The sequence below is a fragment of the Patiria miniata genome, unplaced genomic scaffold (assembly GCF_015706575.1).
Source record: "Patiria miniata isolate m_02_andy unplaced genomic scaffold, ASM1570657v1 HiC_scaffold_18, whole genome shotgun sequence".
Classification (NCBI taxonomy): domain Eukaryota; kingdom Metazoa; phylum Echinodermata; class Asteroidea; order Valvatida; family Asterinidae; genus Patiria; species Patiria miniata.
This window is the reverse complement of record NW_024037056.1, coordinates 6,551,056-6,578,397: the sequence shown is the minus strand read 5'-3', so window position 1 is coordinate 6,578,397 and position 27,342 is coordinate 6,551,056. Positions and strand designations below refer to the sequence as shown.

General features: G+C 41.1%; 1 protein-coding gene across 3 annotated transcripts; it reads right to left on the bottom strand.

Annotated features, from left to right (window-relative positions):
• On the bottom strand, positions 1-27,342 carry LOC119724433 (zinc finger protein 40-like). Of its 3 annotated transcripts, none has more exons than XM_038195492.1 (4): positions 27,033-27,342; positions 14,720-14,791; positions 3,383-11,718; positions 1-3,042 (listed from the first exon to the last, which is right to left on the bottom strand). In XM_038195492.1, the coding sequence occupies exons 1-3, from the start codon at positions 27,070-27,072 to the stop codon at positions 3,392-3,394; spliced, it is 8,439 nt and encodes a 2,812-aa protein (XP_038051420.1). In that variant the 5' UTR covers positions 27,073-27,342; the 3' UTR covers positions 1-3,042; positions 3,383-3,391. The 3 variants fall into 3 exon arrangements, with proteins under 3 accessions (XP_038051420.1, XP_038051421.1, XP_038051422.1); XM_038195493.1 differs by having other exon boundaries at positions 3,383-11,721; positions 14,732-14,791; XM_038195494.1 differs by lacking the exon at positions 27,033-27,342 and adding an exon at positions 16,561-17,035.

Sequence of the window (27,342 nt, the reverse complement as noted above, 5' to 3'; positions counted from 1 at the left end):
TTCAATTTTGCAAATATCGCCAAATATATTTTTTTGTTGTATAGTTATTTTTATACACACAATATGGGTAAAACTACCACCAATGACGAAATAGAATACTAAATAGAAAATATGAAACATCTGCTAAAGCTTATAACCACTGGGTATGGGAATCACACAACACAGTCAATCCCTATGTACATAATATTTGAAGTCCGGTACTATACAGATTTATCTCTTTAAATATACATCATATGCAACAAATACGAGAAATGTGATTTCAGCTGTTGGTTTGGGTCCTTATGCACAGCCAGTTGAGGGCGCTTTTAACAGCAATATTATCGTATTGGAGGTTTTCATTTGATTTGAGGCTCCCACCATGCCCGATGCGAGAACTTGCCCGCACTAAACATGCCACTGCAAGTGTGCCTGAAACAAAAACCGGCTAGTACACTGTCAAGTAAGGTTTAAAATGGTTTATACATGGATCGGAAAAACATAAATGGAGAATATTCACAAGATATCGAATGATAGTATTAGTGTTTCCAGTTAAGCCACTGACACATGCATCTTCTGCCTCTAGTGCCAGCTTAGAACTTCGCTCCACGTGTTAATGAAGGCTTTCCTCTAAGCGAAGTCTGGTGGAAACACTTGGCCATACAAGATTTATCTTACAGATTCCGGTTGACGTACAATTTACAACTTAAAAGGTCAAAGGAATGCCCTCTTGAAGTTTCGTCATAAACTGACCATTATTATAGTCATATTTTTCCTGGGTGATACTTAAATATGTTGGCAGGGCAGCACGTGAACTAATACACAAAATGATAAAACGAAGTTTGATTCAATTGTAGACGTGTTGGCAGTTTCCAAGTTAAATAAACGCGTCCTTACGTTCCAAAACAACAATGCATGAGTTCTTTTCCAAAATGGTCGTATTGTTCAGTAAAAGTGAAACCAAATTCTTGCAGTCTTACATAAAACAAACGTACAACCAGACTACAATCTTCGTTGCTTCCCAAAAAAACCAAACTAATTTGCAGTTTACATGTGCACTGCACCGCTCTACTAATTTAAAATGTGAAATGACAATTTTGACACAACTAAAATATTCAAAATTACCAAGGAACATGACAAGGTTTTCGAATTGAAATACAGATATGACAGATCAAAGATTGTAACTAATAAAAGAGGTTCAAGTTCGACAGCCCGCTGTTCGGTTCAGTATGATGCACATTATTAAAAGTTGCAAGAAATATTAAACTGATGCGAATGGAAAGCTACATCACATACAGGACTTACATTTGTTTATGCAGTGTGAAAGGGAAAAAAATAAACATGTGCAAACAGAGTAAGCATAATGTTCAACCAGGCTGTGAAATGATCGTTTGGGTTTTCATCCCTATACCGTACTCAAACTGTTGCTACATCAAACAGAGAAGGGCGAAGTATAGTAGTATACATGTACATGCAAAGCTGATGAAGTTTGCTGCAATTAGCGAGCCTTCAATTATTGCATTATTTTACTGTATAGGATAGGATCATGACTCGTTTCACGAAGATATGAGTACATGTACAGGTACCAATGATTTGGATAGTAAGCTGGATTATAAAGATTCACACCTGGCTTTTTGTGTAAAACAAAGCTTACAAGTACTTTTGATTTGTTTTTCCAATTACAAAAAAAATGTGACTTCAAGAAAAAAATTACAGGTATCTGATAATTCGTCCTTTTTCATAGACATCTGTTTAGTCTAAAACCTGCAAAATCAGGTTCACTTCCAACGAAACAAAATCACTTTCAGAAATTCCACAGATTCTGTTTGACTGTTATGATGCACATAATCTCAAGCCAGTGAGTGGATGAATAGAAACTGTGATTTGGTGAAAGGATTAACACTTTTAGTTACACTTATTTCCTAACAAGATCTGTAATTCCAAATTTGTTTTTGACCCAATTTTATATCGTTACACTTTGGTTGTTAGAAAATAATAGCTTTTCTTAGATTATATTTTCAATCTCTTTCAAACATTTGTCACTGAATTCGAAATCTCTAATTCTTTAACCAATACTTGTATTACCAAAAATACACTTAATGTACAAAACACAATTTGATTGCGTTTATATGAAGACGTTACATTTACATAAGCATAACTTTCTAGTACAATAATTTGGACATAAAATTTTTCAATAAAACTATTCTTATTTCAATCCATTTTGCCTTCATACGACGCACTATAATAAGCTGCCATTTCCTATCTACACACACTTTATATACTACGCACCGTCATAAAAATCACCGAAACTCTCAACCAATCAGAACACTGCCCTGTGTAAAACTTTTTCTTTAAAATCAGAGATTAAGTCGTCGCGTCAGTGCAACAAGGTCGTAACTCCATTCTGCAACAAAGTCGAATCTCGCGCGAATAAGCTCCGTGCAACGAGGTCGTATCTCGACGTCCACTGACTTTGCATGTACCTCCGGGTTATTTTAAGCGAGATACGACCTTTTGACATTCTAAAACTCGCATTTTGCGTCATTCATGCCATTTTAGGAGATACAACCTTGTTGCACTGACGCGACGAAGTGTAAACATAACACATGCCATCGTTTGATTTTTGCAGTGATTCACTGGACGATTAAAATTTCAAATTCTGCAGCTGTACAAAGAACCAACGGCTTGGCACATCAGTTTCAGTAATTTTACAGAACGTAAATATTTCCGTCCCTTAAGAAACCCGATTAATAATACAAAGCAAACAATAAATTTAAATCTTATGCATGTATATCTTGCTCAAGCTGCGCACGAGTTTGACATTGTGAGGTGCTTCTTATTATAATAAAGTGAACTTTCAGTTGCTCCTGTTTAAATTTTCACCTGCTTGATAATAGAAATAACAGAGACTGGTTCTTCACCCTAACTTTTGAAGCTTTTCGTGTTACCTTACACAATCCGTATAAACGTGATCTTGTATGAAAGAACTGTGTCTCTCATGGCTTCGAAGTTGACTGGTGATGCTGATGACAACACTTGACTCAGGGGTAGACTTTACTTTTGAAGCTGGAGGGGAAAAAGGGGGAAATTCAATCATGCCTTGAGTTCAATGAGTGCACAAAGGTCATGCGTTCCAATCTGTGACACATTTTTAACTAGTACTTAAACTGTACAGATTTTGAACTTGTTTACCAGATGCTAAAAATACTTCAAAATCATGTGATGCATGTCCAATACATCATCCACAAATTTTAACATTGCAAAAATATTACGCCATAAACGAAGCTCAATTTCAAACTTTCCAGAGGAAAGGGAAGTTACAAGGTATTTTAACCTTAAATTTGTTAGCTATTGACAGGTGTAGTTTTATGAATTAATATTTGGCATGTGTGGTATAAACAGTTACCTTTCAAGTTCAGCTGGTGTCCATCTGCTCCATGTCACCACCTTCACTGGCGCTGTCTGTCTTGTCTGATGATCCAGCAGGGCTGGAAGGTTGATGGCTATCATCAATAATGAGATCTCCTTGCTCTACATCAGACATTGTATCTGGACTTAGAAGTTCATCCTTTGGTAGCGGCAGTTTCCCCTCTCTCTCCAAGGTCATCCTGTGACCTCGTGACCTCAGGTGCTTGGCAAGATGACCTGGAATCCTGAATGCTATTTGGCATTCCTTACACTTGAAGGGACGTGGATCGCTCTCAGTGGATGCAGAAGGCAGTTCAACAGCGTCAACCTTTGAGAGGTGTTCCTCTGACCGCTCATGCTTGGCCAACAGAATCCGGCTTGGGAAAGACAGCAGACATTCCGGACATGAGAAGGCATTCTCTTCAAGATGAATTCTCATGTGGATTCTTAGTTGGCTTGGCTTCATGAATATCTTGTTGCAGCTGGAGCACTTGTGATTGCCACTTTGTGTTGGAGATGATACAAGCTCCTCAGCTACCTCTACTGGGATCTGATCTCCACTTGGTGATTTATCAAGATGCATTTGAGACTGTGGAGGTGCCATCTGAAACTGGGACTTAGCTCTTGCAACAGGAGGCACAAAAGGCCCTGGGGAATCACGATGATCTTCTCTAAGAGAGAAACTTGATGATTGCACTGTTGGAGACCTGACCTGAGAGAGTATTGTTGGAGGCAGCTGCATCATTTTTGAAGGGACCATGGGTGAGACTAGGGGTGGTTGAAGAGAACTATTCAACGAAACTATGGGGCTGCTCTTGGTCAGTTTAGGAGATGCCAATGATGGAGGTAGAAATGGTGAAAAGAAGGGAAACTTGGTATTTTCTTGTAGAGGAGGAATTAACGAAGGTCGTGCTAACAACAGCTGCTTAATAGTACTCCCTGGTTCAGACATCCAAGATGGCACTGAAGATGAACTGTTTCCTGGATGGATGCTACCCGACACCAGTAATTTGTTTTGCTGTATTTCAACTTGTTGTCGTTTCCTTGAGCCACGTTCATCTTCATCGTCTGAGATGGCTTCTACAAAAATAGGTGGTGGTAGACTTTGTGTTGATCCACTGGAGGAAGGGTACAAGCCAGATGAGGTTGGATTATTCCTTGGCGAAAGTTGTGGCTTTATTGGAGGAGTTGGCGACTGAAGGACTGGTCTATTTGAATTCACACCTGGAGAGGTAACTGGTCGTGTGAGATCATGGAAACCAGCCAGAAATGGAGGTGACATAATTCTTGGTCCATGTGGAAATACTCCAAAGTTGGTTGGATAAGCTCTGGGGCTTGTTCCTACAGCTGGCTGAGCCTCACTTGCTACTACGTAAGGAGGAAACAAGTGCATCTCTCTGTTTGACATGGAATGCATTGGGTTCACGCCAACGACTAAGTTTGATGCCCCAGGTGGGACATTTACTGTGTGAGGTGGTTCATGATGGGATGGAAAAGTAAAAGCCCAAGACACATCTGTCTGTGAGACACTTGCAGTTGGTAAGCTACTTGGAGTTCTTACAACACCTGGTGTGTGATCTTTCTGGTACAGTGCCCCTGAGGTAGTTACTGTAGATGCTGCACTTTGAACCTGGCTTTGTAGGAAAGGTGATCCTGCTGGGAAAGATTCTGTATTGTGATGTGATGCTCGAGGAGATGTATTAATCTTCTGCTTTTCGTTGCTTGAAGATATCTGCAAAGCGGTTGGTGACGTCAAGCTGCTTGTTAAACCGTTATTTGTTCCTGGCTTACTTCTAGAGCTGAGACTTCCTTGTATGGTAGTTGAAAGACGATACTGGCTGGTTGATGAAGTTGACATAGTCAGCACAATGTGGCCGTATTTGTCAAGAACAGGGGGCGCTGGAGGTTTAGTATCACTATTGCTTCCCAGAGGCTGTATGACATTTGTGGGATTTGTTGGTTGAGGCAGCAGATTACTGGCATGAAATGGTGGCAGTTGTGATATGTCAAATACTTTGCTACTTTCGTGGTCTTTGCTGTCTCCTGACTTCCCTGCGGCAGATGCATTAGCCTTCTGCGCCTTTTCAAGACTCTGCTGGTGTCTGTTGGTAAGATGACGACTCAGTTTCCCAACAACTTCAGATCTGGAGAGTTTAATTGGCTGTTTCTCATCATCTTTAGATGCAGTTCCACTCTTTGGAGAATCAGAGGGTGGGATAGATCCTGTTGAGTCTCTCCTGGGCCTTTCTTGTGACTCAGTCTGCTCTTTCTTGGGTCTTCCAGGGTGATACTGATGCCATACCAGTGGCCGTCCTTGGCTATCTAAACTGTCAGGCATGTCCTGGATGTTTGGCACAGAGCTGTAACGTTCCCTGTGAGGTACTGTGCCACCGACTGGGACAGCACTTTCAGACTGAGTTTCTGAGATGTCATCATCCTCATCCTCATCCTCATCTTCATCTGTGGTGTCACCATCAACAGAATCTGTGTCTTCATCGGCAGCATCTGAGAACTGATGTTCCATGCAAGAATCATCTGATGGAGAGATCCCATTCTTGGTACACTTCTTGCTGTGTGCTTTGGACTTCATGTGCTTGGTGAGATTCCCTTTGGTCTTGAAAGCAAAGTTACAAATTTGGCATTGGTAAGGTCTCATGTCAGTGTGTGTCCGGATGTGCTTTTTCAACATGCTTGGTTTCTTGCAACGAATCCCGCATTCTTCACAGACGTATTTGCCACGACCACGACCACGTACATAGACATAATCCTCATTCGACTTGTAGCCTCCACTAAATATCTGAATGCGACTTGGTTCATTATGATCTGATGCTTCCTTCACCTTTTTCTCTTTGGACTTGAGTGCATCAGATTCAAGCATTGATTTGTCAGTGCATCCTGTATCTGATGGCTTCAATGTAGATGTGTTAATTGCCTGCTGTTTGATATGTGTCGATGGTGCATCTGGTGCTTCAGTAGCTGTCTCCGGTTTCCAACCTGCCGCGTCTGTCACGATACCACCCTGTGGTGGTGATATACTGGTAGTCACGTAGTAAAAACGTGGCTTCTTATTTCTGCTTGTATCGTACAAACCAAGGTGAGCCTTCCATGAGATTCCTAGGGGATGTGGAAAGTTTGCTCCAGTTCTCCAGTTGGAATACATAGATATCTTCCGGTTACTTCCTTGTTGTACATACATTGGTTGAGGACGTTTGTCACAGCAGCATGTTGTCCTGGTAATTTTAGAGTTGCGTGCTGTGCTACGGGACAGTTTGGAATACCTTGCTTTCTGCCTTAATGCTGAATTTGTCTTCACTTGCCTTAAGACCTGCTTTTCAAAGGACCCGTGACTGTCAGGTTTCTGAGGAGGTACACGTTTGTAGTGAGGAGAAACAATTGTGCAGACAACTGCCTCATCCCCCTGTAGTTGAGATGTCACTGAAGGAGTTGCTAAAGGACTTTTGAGCGGTGAGACCAACGATAATGAAGGAGTGCTGACAACAGGAGAAAGTAAAGTATTTGGCCCTGGAAAACCTGTTGGAGCTTGGGATGAAGATGGTGATGGGATGATGAAATATTGTGTTGAGCCACTACCCGATCCTGGAGTTGGGGTTGCGATGGGTCCAATCATCATTGTCCCCTGTGTTGATGTGATCAGACTCTCAACCTTTCCACCTGCATTATGGAAAGCATGTGCCATTAGTCGACCCAGCTCACGTGCCGATTCCACTGGAGTGATAGGTGTATTTGCCTTCATGGGTGATGCCAGTTTCATCACTGACTCGGCAATTGAGAGTGCTTCTGGTGTAAGGAGACTCTTGGGGTCAATCTGCAGGAGTGACTTTTGGGAATCTGTAGCTCCAGGGGACTTCATACGAGATGTCAGAGGGGACTTGAGGTCAAGTTTCAGATGTCGTCTAGAGGCTGGGACCTTTGGTACCGTAGTGGGACTTTGCCTGCTGGCATCACTCCTAGGAGTTCTGGCATCACATCTTGGCGATTTGGGACTTGCTGAGTTTTGCTCTAGTTTAATTCTCTTTGGTGATTCGACTTGTCTCTGCTGTGGAATTGATGAGACTGATTGCAAGGGATGTTCCGTGTTAGAAACATCAGTGCCCTGGTTGCCTCTTTGTAGTGTTGAGAGACTCCTTTTACTTGGCTGAGCTGATGGTGATTGAAAGCTGACTCCAGATTCACTAGTCGCCTTGTTCACATTCTGATCCCTAGGACTGAGTCTTGGAGCATACGAAGACCCATGAGCAACAGCTGCCAGAAGCTGCATTGCAATCGGGGATGCATTGTTGGTTTCCTCACTTGGTCTGTGCTTCTCCATCTGCCGTGGGGGACCGTTCGGCAATGGCGATTTTATCTGTTGTTCCTGTTTCCTCACTGTCTGGATCCCCTCTGTTATAGAGAAACTACGCTTCCTACCACCCATCAAGAGATTTGAAGACAAGTCTGGACTTTTAGAAGCAACTGCCAACAAATGTAGGCCTTGACTAGAGGGAGAAGCAGCTCCTGGACTCTGCATTGGGACTGGGTATCTGTAGTTCCATGGATAACTCGCATGAGGCCCATCTCTGGCTTGGCTTACTTCAAGTTTCAGCTCCTTATTGCTTGGCTCACTTTTGCTCTGCATTCGTGTATGCTGGATAACAGACACCTCTGATACGACTGGCTGAGACTGTGTGCAGACACTAGTGACAGAAGTTAGAGGAACAGAAGTGCGAAATGGAACGTGAACCGGTGTTCCTTGCATTGTGTAAGTACCCTGAAAATTGACTTGAGATGTCGGTTGCCCAGGATGTGATATCAGGCCAGGAACTGACATCATGGGGCTAGGGTAGCGGGGCATCTGATACTGTGATGTTGTCACTGATGACAGAACACCTCCAAGAGATATCATGTGACTTGGAATTGATGTCGGGGGACTCCTCATTGATGTCATGTGACTTTGCATTTGTGAAATGTGACTCTGCATTGGTGTCATGTGGCTTTGTACTTGGGTCACATGACCAGGAGTGGTGATGGCTGTATGGCTTGTGTAGGGTGCTGAATAGCCACTCTTTGAGGTAAAGGGGGTTGGATATGTGGCAATATGTGCTGTTGGAGATGGATATGGCAAAGAGGACACTTGTCCAGTATAGGAGGTAGAGTGACCATGAGGACTGGTGGCAGGTTTCACGTCACCACCTTTTTGAGGTTCTGCGAGAGTTCTGGATGCCATACTTGAGGAAGGATGCTGGACACTGCTTGTGGCAAGTGGAGAAACCACAGAAGGCATGTCTTTTATTTTCCTGGCTCGTCTCTTTGGAGATGAAGGTCCTGAAGGCATACCTTCACCGAAGACATCACTCTCTGATTTGTACTTCCTCCTTCGACCTGTACCTCTTAATTCACAAATCCTCTGGGATACATTGACCTCCTCTGGTGTATTATACAATGATGGATACATCAGACCCTGTGCATGTGGGGCTGCTCTTTGTTGCTGCAGCGTGCCTCTCAGCTGATGCATGGCCGACTCTCCACCTTGTGGGAAAGGCCAAGAAGATCCAGGGATGTATCTCATACTAGGTGACCCTCGTCCCCCTGGGGAATCACCTGACATTTGAACAGGGGAGTGCTGGGCAATCTGTGCCAAGCGATGTGGCCTGTCTTGCATCAAAAGATCTTTGATGGAGTTCCTGTTGTCACCAGAATTTCCTGTCTGCCGGGTTGATGGTTCAACTTTAGTTGCTGGCAAATTCCTTAATGGAACAAGTATCTGCTTGTCAGAAGCAGATGGCCCTTTGGCAGTGTTCTGCTGTGACTTCAAAACCCTCTCTAGAAGGTTTCCTTCACCTGCTAGGGGATAGCCAGCCACAGACCCATGAGTTACAGAAGGCGGGTGCTGTGCCTCTGACAAGGAGTTTCTCCTGAAACGCACCGCAGGGTTCACAAACTCTTGGTAACCTGAAGGATTAATGACTCTACCTTCTTGAAATTTTCCTTCACTGGGGGGTTCCGCTGTCAACTCTATCCTGGGCGAATTATTCTCACTGTCTCTGCGTGAAGCACTGGTACGTCTTGGCTTCACAGATTCAAGCACAGTATTATCTACAATCGCACGGTTCTGAGATATCAAAAGCTGGATTCTTTCTTGCAGACTCTCTTTGGAAACGCCTTTTGTCAGGCTGGAACCATTGCTTGTGTCATCTATAGCAGCACCTGTTTCTCCATCAAGGCTCATGGTTAGAGAATCTTCTGAGATGCCCTGAACTGGAATCTGAACATGATACTGACCGCCAGACTTTACAATATTAAATCCTGTGAGAGGAATTAACAGTTGGTTAGGATTTGATGATACTTCATCAGTAGATTGGGTTGTAGGAGGTAATCCTGGTGTTCCAAGTTGAGGACTAAGGACAGGAATAGCTCGTCTTGTTTCCATATCAATACGGAAGCCAGCTAGCTCTCCGGGAACTATGGACTTCAAAAGCTGGCTTGAGGAGGCTCCAGATGCTGACATGACTACTTCATCATCATTGCGGCTCTCTGGTGTGTGATGCCCATCTTGCCGGGAACGGTTTGTTGTGGAGAACTCAACAGATGCAGAAGGAGCAGAAGAGGGTCGATCAACTGATGTGATGTTGGATGATCTCAAAGACTGGTTGGGGAGTAATGTACTTAGAAGTGGCATGTCCATTTTGATATTACTTGTTGGTAGTACTGAAGTTTGGGTAGGAACCCAGCTGGAATGTCTTGAGACAGTTTCCTGGTTGCTTTGGCTATCTGCTTGCTGCTGGGGAATAGTTGGTACAACAGCAAGGCTCCTAGGTACTTGCATCATGGGAATGTTAGTCCCTTTGGTATTTCTGTCCTGTGAGGTTCTTGAGAATGGCTCCATTCCTGACTGCGGTATAGAACCAACATGCATTTGGGCATCACTGTGTGACATTTTTACAGTCAGTTCTGTTTGGCAGGTTGTTGCATCACAAGTTGTTATCTCATCTTCACTTTCCGTCTCTTCAGAGTCATCTTCGTCTAGATCAGGCAAGGCTAGCTTAGCAAGTTCCTCAGAGTTGGGTGTGAGTCCTGCCTTGATGGCATGTGCATGTGTCTTGCAGTGTTTGTAAAGATTGCTCTTAGTCTTAAATGAGAATCCACAAGGTGAACATGGGTAGGGGCGTTCGCCGGTGTGAGAACGGATATGCTTTTTCAGCACACTTGGCTTTGTGCACCGACGTCCACAAAATTGGCAGACGTGTCGTCCAGGTTTCTTACAGCACTTTTGTAAGTCTTTGGCAGTGGGGTCATCAGCTGAATCAGATGCATTGCTCCTTGTGCTGTTCTTACGTGGGCGATAGGCACTGTAATTAATTTGCTCCTGGTTGGTTTGTCCAACGGCTTGTGCTGTGTATACAAGTTTCAAACCCTGCTCTTCCAGCGAGTCAGACTGCAGGTGGTATTTGACAACTCCTCTGTCGGACTCACTGATTTTTACCATGCTACCTTTGTTCAAACCAGTGAGTGAAGTCTGTGGTACATTAGGAGTCGAACTAGTCACTGTTGTCATTGTACGTGGCACAGATTGTTCACTGTCAGGCACTTTGCTCATGGTGTGGAGTTCCACACCTGTTATTTGAAGCAAAGCTTCAAGAGCATGTTGTTTAGACAAAGTCTCCTGAGAGGTTAGCATCCCCTCTGACACACAGCGTTGTCGGCCTTTCACAATGGGTTGACTTTGACTCAGCAAACTCCGACTGTGCAAACGTCCACTTTCCTCAGACAATTTCCTTTGTGAATTTGAATGCCTTGGTTTCGACGATAACTGAACAGCAGATACTTCAGCTTTTGTTGGGCTTCTTTGCAAGTGGCTTCCAGGTTCCTTCAGAGGGGAAATGGGGGATTTCTTTGGACTGTCTAAACCTTTCTTAGGACTACCTTCAATGTCTTTATCCTTCTCTGAGGGAGTCTGTCTGACTTTAGTAGCCCGCTGAAGGCTTCTCTCCTTGATCATGTCATACTTGTCCTTGACAATGTCAGCGTCTGATATAAAACTATCAGATATTGCTTCTGGTCCCACTTCTGCAACCGATTTTGGAGAATCCAGTTCCTTAAGTTCAATTACTGGCTTCTCGTTATTGTTTGGGTTGAGATTTGAGACACTGTCCTGGATGTCTGCATTCTTGCTGACTGGAATATCCTTTGCTTGAAGAGCCTTGGTTATGCGTTTGTTGTGTACCTTCTTGGCTATCTTCACTTTCATGGCATTCTTGTGACGATGTCGTTTCTTTCCCTTTCCGGCAGATGACAGGACAGCAGACTGCCTTGAAGACTTGAAAGATGAATCGGCATCTGAAAAAAAACCGATAACAGACATCAAAATTTGCACACTACAATCCTTACTATAATTCCAGGAATCTCTGTCTGTCTGAGTGTCTGTATTTCGATTATCTCCAGAACCGGGCACCATATGAAGTTGAAAATCAGCGGGTGTATTGCTCGGGACCACAGAATGTGCAGTGCCAAGTTTTAAGTTGTTTGGATGAGCGGTTCTCGAAAAAGCTGTAAAAAAGTAATATTTTCTAAGGCAAACGTGCCAGTACATGTACATACAGGTAGCCTAAACCGTACCACCACGTACTGATGTTCTTTTCAGTTGTTTACGTCATGTTTAAGCTAAAGCACGCGTGCTCAATATGACGCAAACAATGCAAAAAGGACAGGCACGCGCACGTGCATTGTAGGGCGATACCATTGTCCAGTAGGGGTGAGTATCTGCGCTATATTTTGCAGTTTTTTCAAGAACCACTCGCCCAAACAACGTCAAACTTGGCATAAACTTTGACGTGAGTGCGCGTTCAACCTGTCACACCATTGAATCGCGTGGGTTGTTTGCACGAGCAGTTCTCAAAAACCCTGCAAGCATGCAACCAATAACAGCGGCAAAGCAATTTGCGCTTCCCGAACATGCACATTTTAGACGGGCACTGCACTAGTTGTTTATAAATTTACATGCAAAACACAAGCTCAGAGCTACATGTACATGTAGTATCAAAACTAGTCCAGTAGAGTAAACGTACATGGTACATGTACATGTCCACTGGTGCTATAAAAGTACAGTGTGCATGTACATGTACATACGTGTACATGTATACTGTACATGTGCAGTAGACAAATAGATGTACAATGTACATGTACATGAATGCATCTCATTAAAAAGGTAAAATGGGCAGTTCTGTTTCTATCATTACCATTTTAATCACATACATTTAGTAACTGACAATTGATGAATCTCAACAACAATAATTGTACCACACGAGTACAATTGTACATTAATTACATTGTACAGTGTACACTTTTGTGTATGTTTGTAAAACTACATTACATGTATACATTTGTACATGTACATGTACAATGTACAATTTGTTTTTTACATGTACATGGACTAGTACGTACATGTACATTTGTACATGATGTACATGTGTGCATGATGACAGAGACAGGCAAAAACTTTCAAAAAGTTGAATACTGAATTTGTACAAACAACAGATGAACAAACAAGGAGATGCAACTTTTTCTCTGATTAACCCTACGGTAATACATGTACATGACCGTCGCTCCCTCAGTCTGGCTTCCAGACACACTATTACAAAATGACAACGCCGTCTGCAAATGGTGCCTGACTAAATTTAGTGCAAAAAGGCTTGGGAGGCCACATAAAGCTTAAACTCAATCATAACCCCATCTAAAAACATGTTAAAATTGTGCAACAGCAGGATTCCAGTCAAACCAGTGAGTTTGGCGGTTTTGAGACATCATGTTACATGTACATGTACATTGAACAACTTTTTTAATTTTGCCAACACGGAGGCTACAGCGATGCGCGTGCAGACCAGAAACCAGATAGCTGGGATGAATTTTGTTTCAAGTTGAAAAAGAGGGGGCTTTGAGGGTTAATTTTTGGGTTTTTTTTTTTGGGGGGGGGGGGGGGAACACCCTGTATCAACATCCATTGCATGAATGCCTTGTACATGTACAACATGAACACGAACATTTTATGTGTACAATGTACATGTACCTAAATGTTGTAGCTGTACATGTAAACATGTATGTACATGTACATTGTATGTATGTTTTCTTCTATTACATTGTTTTAAATACTATTCTGTACATGTATAACAGGAAAGTTTTTCTGTGGTAATGTACAGTAGGACAAAGGAAGTGCTTTGAGAAATGACAAAGCAGAATAAAGATGTTCTCAAGACAATGACCTAAAATCGAACGTACACGTACAATACACAAAATCTGTATGAATCATTTCCATTGTTTTAAATACAAAGAACAAAGTCAAGCCAGGAAGTAGTGTGTTTCGAAATGTTGAAGACAAATTCTGCTAACTCACACAACAAATCTAAATTGCATACATATGTACATGTACATAAGTTCTCTTATTTTTCCCGTCACCTGCTCAACAGAAAACTCGGTAAAACCTTGTGTACAAATTTTCAAAGATTTTTAAAGATCGAATCAATTAAAACATACAGAAATCATCTAAATTGAAAACAAAAATGCACTGAATAAAATCCTATTTTCCAACCGACAAGCTTTGGGACATTACAGATGGTCAAACATGAACCTGCATTTCTTTTTACCATACAACAGTTTTTCTACACCATTTCATAACACCTTACATGTTCCGCATGCAGGTGGTTTGGCCAGGAATTGACCTGGAATTCTTCAAGGGAAATAGCAAAAACATATGTTCACGGGAAACATGCCAGGTACTGTGTACATACATATTACTCAGGTTACTTCCTGGTAAATTCTGCGACTGTGATTGTGAGAATATCAGTTCACTTTTAAAATTAGAAAAGAAAAATGTCAACAAAATCAGAGAAAATGAAACATTTTGGGGCTTTCAAGACTGAGACGTAAAGGTACATAACAGGCCTAGGCTCCATTTAACTGACGGCAGTGGCGGTTCTGGGAAAGGGGGGTGGGGGGGGGTAAATTTTGTCTAGCCCCCCCCCCAAAAAAAATTCCATACAGAAAATATGGCACTGGCAAAATGTAAGAATGTGACGTACATGCGAACGGTCTCCACCTAGAGAAGGGTGCATTTGTACACTTTTAGTTAATATAGTGTGCCTGATTGCAAGATTTTATCAGCGCTCCCAATTCAAAATATGGAACGAGAATCATTTTCAGAGGCCTAAGTGTCTGGAGAAAAAAAACTGTCTACATTTCAGCACGCCTACCTGAAAAAAATTCTGGATCCAACCTGCTAGCCCCCCCCCCCCCCCCCCCCAATATTGGCTCTAGAACCCCGCCTGACTTATGGTTGTGTACCCACCTTGTTCAGGTTGTTTCTTGAGGTCAGACGTCTCACCATCACGAATCAACTGCTCCACCTCTTCACGTTGCTCTGTGGGGAAAAAAAGAAAAGAAAAATTTAAAGCATGTCTTTCAAGTATACCTCACTTTATCAGAATTGTATTATTTTTTTTAATTTTTACTTTTCCACTTAGTGCAAAAGCCTTTGTTTTTGTTCTGATTTTTTTTCCTTCTTTGTTTTCTTTTTTTCTTCTTTTTGGGAACCCGATCCCATAGACTTTGTATAGGTTTTATTCCCGCAGACACTTTTGGCATAAAACAAAGTATCTTATATAAAGACCCCATGGTGGAGACGCGTCCCAAAGAGTGATGTCATGATGACGTCATCATGGGTCACTTGACGTCATCTTAAAGATACATATTTTAAAGTTCTATATCTAGAGAACCATAAGTCCGATTAGGTTCAAACTTGGTACCGGTATGAACATATAGGTAGACTGCAGACGACTGGGATGTACATGTTGGTAAAAATTGAGGTGACGTCAGGATGACGTCAGTCAGATTTGAAACTTTGCATGGTGGTACATGTATGAACTACCGGTAGTGAAAGTTTGTGGAAACACCATGTAGCAATCCCGCACACATTTTAACACTCATTCTCAATCTCAGTCACTCATGAAATACTCGTCCACACATTCAAACTCTAATCTACAAAAATATAAGAACAAGATAATTTTTACTCATGATTGAACACAGACTTGTACTTGTGAAAAGTCCTCGAGCACAACACTGCTGTGTCACAAATTTATGGAAACTTCAGTAATTTGAACATCACCACTCCAACACTCCACTCCAAGGGCGGACCCAGGGGGATCCGTTTTTTTTTTTTTTTATGTGACGTCACAATAAAGGCAGGCAATGAGTACACCACCATCTTTTCCTCAAAAACATTGGCTAAAGTGGTCAGAAATTGCCTCAGATCGCACCACAGAGCATCGAGAATCCAAAAAATTGTCTGGGCCCTTAAGCGGGCCCCGAACCCCACGCCATAATTTTTTGACCCACTTTTTGGGAGACACCATTTTTTTTTTTGGCCCCCCCCCAAAATTGTGTTCAGGATCCGCCCTTGCTCTACTCTAGAAACCAGTTGCTACTGCAAAGCGCGTAACTCTTCTAACTAGGGCTGTCCCTAATCTACCGATTACTCAATAATTCGATCATCGACCAAATATTCGAATAGCTGTTTGCCGGTTTGAATATTCAGAAACAAAAAACTAAGCACATACATGTACATGTACACACACGAGTATGATGTTATACATGTAAATGTTAGCATAAAGTTGTGGTGCTTTAGTGTCAGGTGCCACTTTTTTTGTTGACGGTAACTTTTTGTTGACGGCGGTTCATTGGTCACATCCTTTTAGCAGGTTAAAGCCCTTTTACGGTTATAAAACACTTACTGCTAAACACTCAAGCGTCCCATATTGCTTTCCGCGCAACTTTAACTGGCACACTCTTTGCACAACTTTTTACCGGCGCAGCACGCAGTTGCAGCTGGAAATTTCGAATATCCGAATATTCGGTCAAACGCAGTTTCGAGTAATCGAATACTAAAATATTCGAAAAAAGACAGCCCTATCATCCACAATTTCAAACTCCAATCCACAAAAAAAATAGAACAAGATAAATTGTACTCATGTCCAATCAATGACTTGTAAGTTGTAATCATGGAAAATACTTGATCACAACACTGCTTTTTCGCAAATGGAAACTTCGGTAATTTGAACTTCACCGCTCCAACCCTCCACTCTAAAAACCAATTGCTACTGCGAAGAGCATAACTCTTAAATTACAACTTACAAACAATAATGCTGACTCCAACACCAGAAGTATTACAAGAAGTCTTCCAAAACTTCACAGCATGTGTATCCAAACAGAGCTCGCAGGAAAAACTTCCGAGCCACCAGACAGATTGACTCAGCAACAAGTCAGACAAGAGACTCGACTTTCCCCAGCAAGCACGGCAAAGTAAATACCACCACTCCGAGTTCAGTCACTGTTTAACAACGCCGCAATCAGGCACGAGCATATCCCGGCTGGCAGTCATCACTTCCTTTCTTGAATGAGAAACGGGACGCTCGAAAGCTCAAATGTCAAATCAGGGAAAGCCAGACAGGTTTCCCCGTAGTGGGAAGTTGCCCAGTGGATTCGTTACCGAACTGGGTTAGCTTATAGTTATAGGCTGGGTCAAGCTGTTATCAGTACAGGGGGGTTTCCTCAACTTATATGCCGGAAGAGCCTTCCCTTGTGGCTTGTTCAACTCGGCTTGACACGTGCATTTGTATTATGTATGTAATCTCCAGGTTTGGTGAGCAACCAACAGTTAGGTTTTCAATTAAAGTACACATGGATTTACATTTCAATGATACTGGGTGAGTAAAAAAAAAATGGCGCCCCCTACTTTGTAGAGAAGTTCTGCATGTAGTGCTTTCCCAATTTACATGCAGGACGTGAAAGCCCCATTAATAAGCTTTCTTAGTTTTAGTACAAGAATCATTCAAATCACTCATGTACTTTTTGAGTTATGGAATTTGGAACACAAATTGAAACCATGTTGTATCCTGAAAAAGATATCGGAATAATCCCATAAGTCTCCAGGGTAGCCAAGTAGAAGGCAGGGCAAGACTATAAACTCTTGACATTAAATTATAAAACATGCTGTTTTAACATTGGAAGCAGAAGGTGTTTAAATAAAGGTTATGGTAATTAAAGTTGCATGTACATTGTGTCATGGTTATGAGAGTGTTCTGATGTGTTTTTTTAATCTGGATTGTTTTCGTTTTGCTAAAAATCAATAGGGCCTATCATTATCAATTATGGTTCCCTGACCCCACGTACGATGAAAGGGAGCAATTTATAGACTTTGGGGAATTGTAAGGTTAGAGAATCAGTTAAGAAGGTTTGTACCCTTTCACAGGTGTGTGATCAATTGCAAAGAAAATGAGGAATAAATAAATAGGAAAATTGGAAGGACTTTTTAAAAAAAGTCAGTTTTTTCCAACGCTGTTCAGCCGACCAGTGTTGGAAAAATACAAATTGTCTTGATAATGTCAGCACACCAGGAGCCATGATTTTACAGGATGATTTGGACTGTCATTCCCTAACAATCCAGTAAGATTTTTGTGATAATTTGATCATTTCGTTTTTTTTTATATTTGCAAAATGTTGTATCTTCCCTTTAAATTGTTGGAGGATTTTACCCATTTTTTTTCCCACATTGACACGTCTGAATTTTAGAAAGACGAAGTAGCCTCTCTCACAGGACTGAAGACAACTGAGCACCCCTCTGGCAATTGCAAAGCCAGAGAAGGTTGTCTGTGCCTACCCAGGAAGCCTGTGGGTCAGCTGTGACAAGCATGGCTTCCTATTGATAATCTGCAAGTACTGGCAGCCTATAAATAGAGCCTCAGCTACGTATGGTCATTCCTCAACTAATCATCATAGATGTACTCTACTGACAAACACGGATGCATTGCCGAGTACAAAATGAAAGTCAACCTTAATCAAATTGAAATGATGATATCATCACAAACAAGTTTCTTTTACATCTCCCCGACGCAAATTCCATCTTACGAATACGATGGTACCTGCTGAGCAGATTCCAACCAGCCAGCCGATCCCGGCATGCTCGATGGTCTAGTGGTAAGACGTCTGCACTAGAAAGCAGGAGGTCGTGGGTTCGAGTCCCACCCGAGTGATTTTTTCCAACTTTCACTTGGGAGGTAACGCAATGAGTATACAGTGTTTAAACGTCGATGAAGGGCAAAAACCTTATATTGAACATTACAATTCTGTCACAGAACATTTTCAAAAAGAAGATACTTTTGTCAATAATGTTTGGACAGAAATTCTGTCACGGATACACGTATCATATAATTTCAGGATGCCAATGGTTTGAAAAATGTAATGTAGAATTTTACTTTCTTTCTTTGTTTTGTTGTTTTTGGGTGGTGTTGTTTTCATTCTGCCCCAGCTAGACCAAAGTCTCAGGGTTTGAAATTTGTGTTATTTGAACCCCCAGAGTTTCAGGTAAAACAAAATTGCTATTTTCACACAAAATATACTTATTCTGAGAAAAACAAGGAATTAATTCCTTTAAATCCAAGTTGGAAGCGACCATGTTTCAAAGAAACGAACATAAACACAAACTGTCCACACATATGTTCATGTATCACAATATTTACCACAATTACAATGTATCAGGAAAAAAAATGTAAACTGTGCTATATTCCAAATGCCATGAGGAAATGGAAAGACTCGAGGGGATGTTCGGTCACATCCAGTTTGGACGGGAAAGCCTGCCTGGCATATCCTGATTCAACCCACTACTTGGCCAGGAAACAACAACGCTAGGGATCTAACCATTGATACTTGGCAATGCTCCATCTAGACTCAAATCACCAAAGCAACCACTGCAATGATCGGGTTGGATCTTGTCTGGCCACTAGATGGCGCTGTTCACATTTATTGGCCTTGCAATTATGCCTCTGACAGAACATGTGCCCGTGGCTGTCTTTGGACTCACACTGACCTTAAAGTGTCTCAGGTGAATTAATTACACGTAACCCTAACCGCCCTGAATCCTTCAAAATCCTCTTTGCCAAAGTGGAGGAATTGGGGGGGGGGGGATTTGAGGTTACCGGTACATGGAAAGTGTTACTGATTTCGTAGGATGCACTTTGTCAAGGTCTTGGGCCGGAGCTTGTGTTGTTTTTGCTCAGCCATGCATAAATATAGGACTGGATTATGCTTGAAATCCTCCGTACTGCTTCAGGATGTCACTGACCAAGCCTCAACATATTGACAGTCACTGCCGCAGGATTTTGCAGGATTCAGGCAGTTGACACCCCTCCACAGACCATATTCAAGAAATAGGCATAATGGAGGAATTTGCAGGTTTGAGGCTATAGGCCTATTTTACTATGACATGTATGAGGCCAATTGGATGATTTTGAAGGATTGAGGCTACATCGTAGCAAAAAGGCCTAGGGAGTTACACAACAAATCAGTAGAAAACAAACAGCATCAAAAAAATTGTTTACCAAATATCATGGTACCCCCTAGTATGGTAAATGTAGTTCCCCGGGACTATATGAGTTTCCTGCTCAATCCAACACAGTCCCACACAATCCAACTTGCCAAGTTGTTGGCTACCTGAACATATCAAATGACTGGCATGCTCAATCCAACAGAATCCAACTGGCCCAGTTGGATTCTGTTGGATTGAGCATGCCAGTCATTTTATATGTGGGCCTTTTTTCTCTTTCCTGCTAAATCCAACAAAGTCTGATGGTTTCTCATATGAGTTTCCTGCTCAATCCAACACATTCCCACACAATCCAACTTGCCAAGTTGTTGGCTACCTGAGCAGGACTGGCATGCTGAATCCAACAGAATCCAACAGGGCCTTTTTTTCTATTTCCTGCTGGATCCAACAGAGACCAACGTGGCAAATATTTACCAGAACCCAACAGAATCCGACTCTGATTGTTTTCAGTTGCCTACTAAATCCAACAGATTCCAACAGGAATATACACAAGGGGTTTATTGCTCAATCCAGCAGGACCCAACGGATATGTAAAATAGTTGGATCCCGTTGGATTGAGCAGGGTTAGGGTTAAACAATGTGAGTATAAATCCTTTAACCCTAACGATCCCAAACCAGCCAAACACCAACACCAGGGTTTGTTGGAATCTGTTAGGATGAGTACTGCACTACATGTAGTAAACTGACTGTGCTTTACGTGGGATTAGGCATACCACAAATAAACAGTTGTGCACAGTTTACCATATGGTGGTGGGATTTGCAAGGATGAGGAAAGTTCCTAGTAAATCACCTAACATCCAATCCTTTATGGCATTAATTAATATGACACAATTTGTAAGTTTTTGTAACTTTATAATTTTGACACTGTCCCTTTAACGTGGACCCCAGACCGGCCCAGACTGAGTGTATAATATTACCACGGCTTCTACTATACGTTAAACCCATTCTAAGCTACCGGTACATAACGTAAAGACTGTCTGCAATATGGAATATTTGGAATTGTGCCAAAGTCTATCATTGGCAATTCTGTCTACGGTGTGAGTGGTGTACGCATCAAGAAATATGCTGCATTGCACGTACGCATAGGCCCTGGCTACTACCTGTATTTATAACTGAAGTGAATGGATAAAATAGTATTGTATAAGTAATGTAGTATGGTAACATTCAATGTACATTAAATTGTACGAATATAGGCCTAAACTGGCACATGTACATGTACCAGAAATAAACAACCTGAAAACTAAGGCCCCAAAAAAAAAAATACTCGGTCTCTGGTCAGCGCGCGCGTCGATTTTAATCATGCGCGTCAACCTTCTTTTTTTTCTTCAAATTAACACGGAAGCTACAACAGCGCCCTCTATTGCCGCACCTCCTCAAATTGTTGTACCAAGGAGCACCAAGGAATGGGGAAATTGCACCAAGGCAAATGATAAAGGGCACCAAGGCAAAATATGGAGGACACCATGTATATTAAAATGAGGACACAAAAAAGCAAAATAGTACTAACCTTGTCTGTACAATTCAAGCTTGAAAAAAAAAAAAAAAAAAAAAAAAAAAACGCGTCGCCGCATCAATTCCAGAACTTCAGTCTGACCAGAGACCGATTATTTTTTTTTTTGGCCTAACAACAAATATCTGAAAATACAAATTAATTAAAACCAATTTTGGGGGTAAAATGTCAGAAATATCATGATGAAAGGATTCACTTTTTTTTTGGATGTCAATGACCTTCTGTATTCCTTTCAAGTATCCATCAAAACAGAAAAATTAACATAAAACGGATCCACAGTTACATTGTAATACAAAAAAAATAAGGATGATGCTATGAATCGTCAGATATAAATCAGAAATGAAACATATGAGAAATGGTCTGTCCTCGTAAAAAAAAAATAATAATTATCAGTTTCCCTCAATTTTATTAAAAGTCCAGAGTCTCTTTCCAGATGCGGGGTTCCAAAGGGCAGAGCGTCACCAGTTTTGTTGACTTTCTTTCTCTGCCGCCTGTTGTGATAAAAACGTCCCAATATTGTGTGTAAACTTACGGGTTAATGTTTGACGAGCGAGCGCTGTTATTAATAAGTTATGGTCGAGTATTCTGCTAAACTTGTCAACGGCGACAAATGTATTTTATCATCGCACGTTCGCAGTCACACTGCGTAGCCTAATGCATCCAAAGTGTCTACACGCGGGTAGAATTTCAATCATTAGATTAAATTTCAGAGAATAGGGTAATTGTACAATTAATGTACTTGCTTAGCTACAACTGTAGTCCAATAAATGGTACATAATGCCGCCTTCGAGTAAATTTCCTAAATATTGGATGATTATTTTTAACCCTAACCCCTTAGGTATTTTTATTAGAAAGTATCCTGATTCCACCAAAATCCATCAATTTTGTCATGCAAAAAATGTTGGAGTCCTGTGAGTCCATCAGAATCCACCAGAGAGCCGGGAATTAAATTGTTGAGATCCTGAATCCATCAAAGTCCCCCAATCGCTCAAGACGGAGGTATCCTGAATCCATCAAAATCCTGCAGTACCGCTAGGCTTACTGTCCTGAATCCATCAAAATCCCCCAACTTTTTCAACATGGAAGTATCCTGATTCCGCCGAATTCCTCCAAAACTGTCGATTTTGATGATTCAGGTACATCAGGGTTAAAGTGGATAAATTTGTCTTCTTTGTTTTTGTCCTGTCAATTGTCACTTAGCGTTTTATTAATAAAGAGAAAGGTTTGAATTTTCAAATGCATTTCATTTGTCAGTTTCATATCAACACCAGATTTGGACTTAAGTCAGCGGACTGACAGATGAGGTCACTCTCTTTCCATCGTCAGGAAGAAAGTGGCCGGAAGAAAGCAAATTAAGCATTTATCACCCAGAGTTGTGCTTCAACTTTCAGACAAACCTGGACCTGTTCTGGCTCCAAGTCTATTTCTATATTCATAAACAAACACTGTACCATAGTGTAACACCGATGAGTAACATCACTTAATCATTGTTTATCCCACTAGTATCAGTGAGCAACCGATTGTGTACATTTGAGGTCATATGCTTCATTTACATTGACGTGCAATACAGTTTGTACTACCACGTTAAAGGGAATATACAACATTTGCAAACATCGAAAAATGAAACTACCAAGTTTTTACAAAATACCTTACTAGGATGTTGGTAAATGACAGTCTAAAGCATCCTGTACAATTATGGCACCTGGTGTCAAGTCATTTTCAAGAAAATTGTATTTTTGTATACATTTCCAACGGTGGTCAGCCGACCACCGTTGGAAAAACCTAACTATTTTTCAACTACTGCTCCAAAATTTACAATTTTGTTCAGTCCAAATTTTGTTTGCTATTGTTACATGTTCATGAACGGGTGCAGGCCAGCTAGACTGGTTCCCTTACCTTACAATTTTCCGACAACTATAAATTGATCCATTTTATCTTTAGTGGAGTCAGGGAACCAGACTACTGAAACATTTTTTTGTTTTTCTTGGTTTTTCAAGCATTTTCGAAACACAAAATGTCAAACATGTCAGTTAAACAATATTTGATCTATTATATTAACCCCTCAAATAGTTCATTTCTGAAAATTACAGCAAAAGCCAATGATGTACATTCCCTTTAAAGTCTGTGTGCTGTCTGTATCGTGGTCCCATAGTGATTCTATTTTTAGCCGTGTGTATCATCGTATGGTTCAGTCGAGCGTTCCAATAGATTCAGTCACTACCAGTCACCTGACCCGCAGACTGTATTGACTCGAGTGCAGCCAGTGTCGCACCATGAAAGACTGCAGAATCACACTAGTGAAATGCCGTACTTGGACTGCTAAGCATGCATTGTGATTCACGCAATGTGTGAATGGAAGGTTTTTTTTAGCCTATCCGTATTTTTTAATAATATGAAAATTTCACGTCCCGGAAATAAATTTATGGAGTTTGTTCTCCATTCTCACATTGGGGTTCTGTGCTGTGCATTTACACACAGAAGAAATATTTACTAATCTACTCTACAAGTCACAACAGAGAAATCCACAAAATAGAAAACGAACTCTTGAAAAATACAGCTGCATTAAAACCCTACATTAGGCCAAAAAAAAAAGTCTCCGGTTTCTGGTATGCGCGCGCGTCGCCGTAGCCATGCGCGTCGGCAAAATGAAAAAGTTGTTTTTTTTCAATGAAAGATGATGTCTCAAAACCGCCAAACTCACTGGTTTGACAGGAATCCTGCGGCTGCACAATTTTAACGTGTTTTTAGATTGGGTTATGGTCAAGAATAAGCTTTATATGGCCTCTCTGGACTCCCATATATTTGCACTAAGTTTAGTCGGGCACCATTTGCAGTCGTCAGCCGACATTTGAAGCAAAAAACTCAGGTAAAAAAAAAAAGAAAGCCGCGTCGCCGCACCACTTTTTGGGCAAGCTCCATACCAGAAACCGTAGGCCTTAACCCTAATCCCTACATTCACCCTAACCCCTTGGGCACTTTTACTAGAAAGTATCCTAAATCCGTCAAAATCCACTAATTTTATCAAGCAAAAAATAATAGGGTCCTGAGTCCATCAGAATCCACCAGTGTAAATACTGGAGGTATCCTGAATCTGTCCAAGTCCAACAGCCAAAGACTTGATGGATTATGATGGATTAAGGATACCGCACTGGAATAAAAAATAATAGTCCCCCGAAATCCCCTGAAACAGGGGTGTGGATTTTGATGGATTCAGGTATGTTACGGTTAAGTAATACATTTGTAAATTTTACCATCATAATTTTATATGCACTTTACTTGAACATGTTTATGGCTGAAAATCTGCACACACAAAATAGTCCTACTGAATTCAAATTGCATGTTCACCAAACAAACAAATTGTTTTCTAAAGCAACAAATTCACAATATCTATTTCTGGATTGAGGCACAGTGATCGAGACAGACCGACAAGCTAGACCTACCTGAACATGCATGCCATGTTGCATAAACTGCACACCATTGTGTAAATGTATGTTGTACAAGTATGTCTGAAATTATGTGAAAAGTAAATAAGCTAACGAAATTAGACTGGGGCAAAAACCAACCTTTGTCCTGGTTGTATTTGAGCAATCAATGTACACACAAAAGTTCATGTGTGTATCTCGGAAATTTAACCTGATTGATGTGTGACTGTATTTCTGTTCCCAACACAACTTTCAAAAAGTGATGCACTAAACCTGTGTTAATCAGTGTTGTTTGTTGTATACAGGAGAAATAGTGAATACATTGTAACTTGTACACCATCAACTACAATGTACAATGTATAATGCAGATCTTTGCACTCTTGTTTAATCTTTAAATCTCCCTAGGCATTTTTGCTAGGATGCAACCTCAATCCTGCAAAATCCTCCAACTGCCTCCATGTAAAAATTGCATACAGCCTCAATCCTCCAAAATCTTCAGTTTTTTTCTTGAATGTGGTCCTAGGAGGGGTGACCACTGCCTCAATCCTTATGATATTTTAGTTTCCTCTTATTAAAATGAAATTCAGATTGTGTCATTTTAATATCAAGGTAAACCAATAAGAAAAGCACGAAAAATTTGAAAAAGTATAAAACTTGTTCTAGGAGTTGAACCAGACCTGAATTCCACAGCAAAAAAAACCTTCAAATCAACTTTCGTTTGTAAACTTTTGTTTGTTTGTGCAGTTCCTACCCTTGATCTGCCTAAAAACCAAGTTGTGTGGTGGAAAAGAAACATCCATAAGGAAACAGGATATTTATACCAGGAAATACAGGTGTGCACATGTACATGTACATGTAAGTTAAATTCCATAGTAGTAAAAAAATAATGTTGGACAAAAGTATCTCAGAATAAGGCACAATGTAGGTAATTTGAATATTTTGCAAGTTGAAATTATTTAGGTTCAGCAAATAAAACTGAGATATTGTGCATTTTCAACAGCAATATCAACAAGTGTTCACAAATCACGTGTTCCCTTTGTCCACGGTCGATCATATATATGTTTTGTGTTCTGAAAAAAAAGTCAAATTTGAATTGCATTTTTAAACGACCTCAAATGACCCCTAGATGACCTTTGACCTCCAAATTCGGAAGACTTGTGATGAACCCCTACCCAAGGATCACTCCATCAAAGTTAAATTAAAATCCAACAAATTCTGTAGACAAACATTTATAAGCTTATTTGAACAATGACCTCTAATGACCCCTACATGACCTTTGACCTCAGTAATCCGATGAAGACTTGTGTCTTCCCACCCAAGGGTCACTGCATCCAACTTTCATCAAAATCAATGAAAGTATGTAGAAGTTATAATAAAAAAAAATTTCAAAAACTGAATCGAAACCATTAACTTGAATGCCTACACCAGTCATACAGTCATCCCAAAACTTTGTTTAGGCGACACAAAAATGAAATCTTTCTCTTTCCTGTTATTTATTTATCATAATTGAATAGTTTGATACATACATGTACATGTAGAAGTGCATCTAGCACAATAACACATGTGCATTGGATTTGTACACTGTGACTATGTAGTCAAGTAAACATATCACTATCAATAATCAAGTATCATTCAGCTCTACATAACATTGTTTCAGTTTAATATTTATTATTATCTCCAAACAAAAACAGCATTTGAATTTTCCTTTAAATTATGTACAGAGGTACATGGGGTCCGGCATAGCATAACGACTTAGTCACCCCAGCCGGTACTAGGAGAACCATTGCCTAAACATCACGCGCCCATCCAGTCAATGAAATGGCATTCCTTACAGCGTCTCAGTGAAAGCCTATAGTATCAACCACACCCCCTCACTACAGCCAAAATACACACTCAAAATCAGGTCTAAAATTCCTCAAAACTACACAATATCAGCACAAAATCACTAGAATACAACATGAATGATGATGACATCACTAGAATGCTTGGGATTCCTCAAGAAATTGACAGGTTTCGCAGAAATAGGGATCATGATTCACGTCCGCGGCCTGACCTCCGGAGGGATGACGCGTCATAGAGGGAATGTCGCAATATAAATGAGGGAACCCCAACTCTAACGCGAGAGGTATTTCCCCGAAACAACCCCTCCGATTTCTCTCAAAACATCACAAGTCTGACCCTGAATCAACCTCACAACATCCACAAAATATTCTCCACTAACACACTGTCCCACTGTCACATAAATCGTGCAAATTATTCATTGATTATAGCAGGAATTGAGAGGAAAACTTACGTTTCAGCGCCTTTGGCTTGGATTGTTTTTGACGTGGCATGATGTAGTTGTATACACACACGGTAGTCCCACGCTCAATTTTGGCTCGCCATCGGGTTACAAATGCCGGGAATTCCCGGCCAAAACTCCGTCACTTCTATCTTCCCCGCGTCGTCAACTCCAGTAACTTTACCGCAAATAGCCGGAAATCATCTTAGTACTGATATAAACTGCCGTTATCCTGCGAGATGGTGGAATCGAAGGTGTTTTCTCGCTTCGGTTTGTGCGGCGGATCGGTGTGTCCGGTGACTCGGTTGTGTTATGAGCTTCG

Coding starts and splice junctions, on each gene's coding strand:
- LOC119724433 (XM_038195492.1), bottom strand. CDS start 27,072: ATGCCACGTCAAAAACAATCCAAGCCAAAGGCGCTGAAAC. Junction 14,792..27,032: donor CAAGCCAAAGGCGCTGAAAC/GTAAGTTTTCCT, acceptor TTTTCCCCACAG/AGCAACGTGAAGAGGTGGAG. Junction 11,719..14,719: donor CAAGAAACAACCTGAACAAG/GTGGGTACACAA, acceptor GTTTTTTTTCAG/ATGCCGATTCATCTTTCAAG.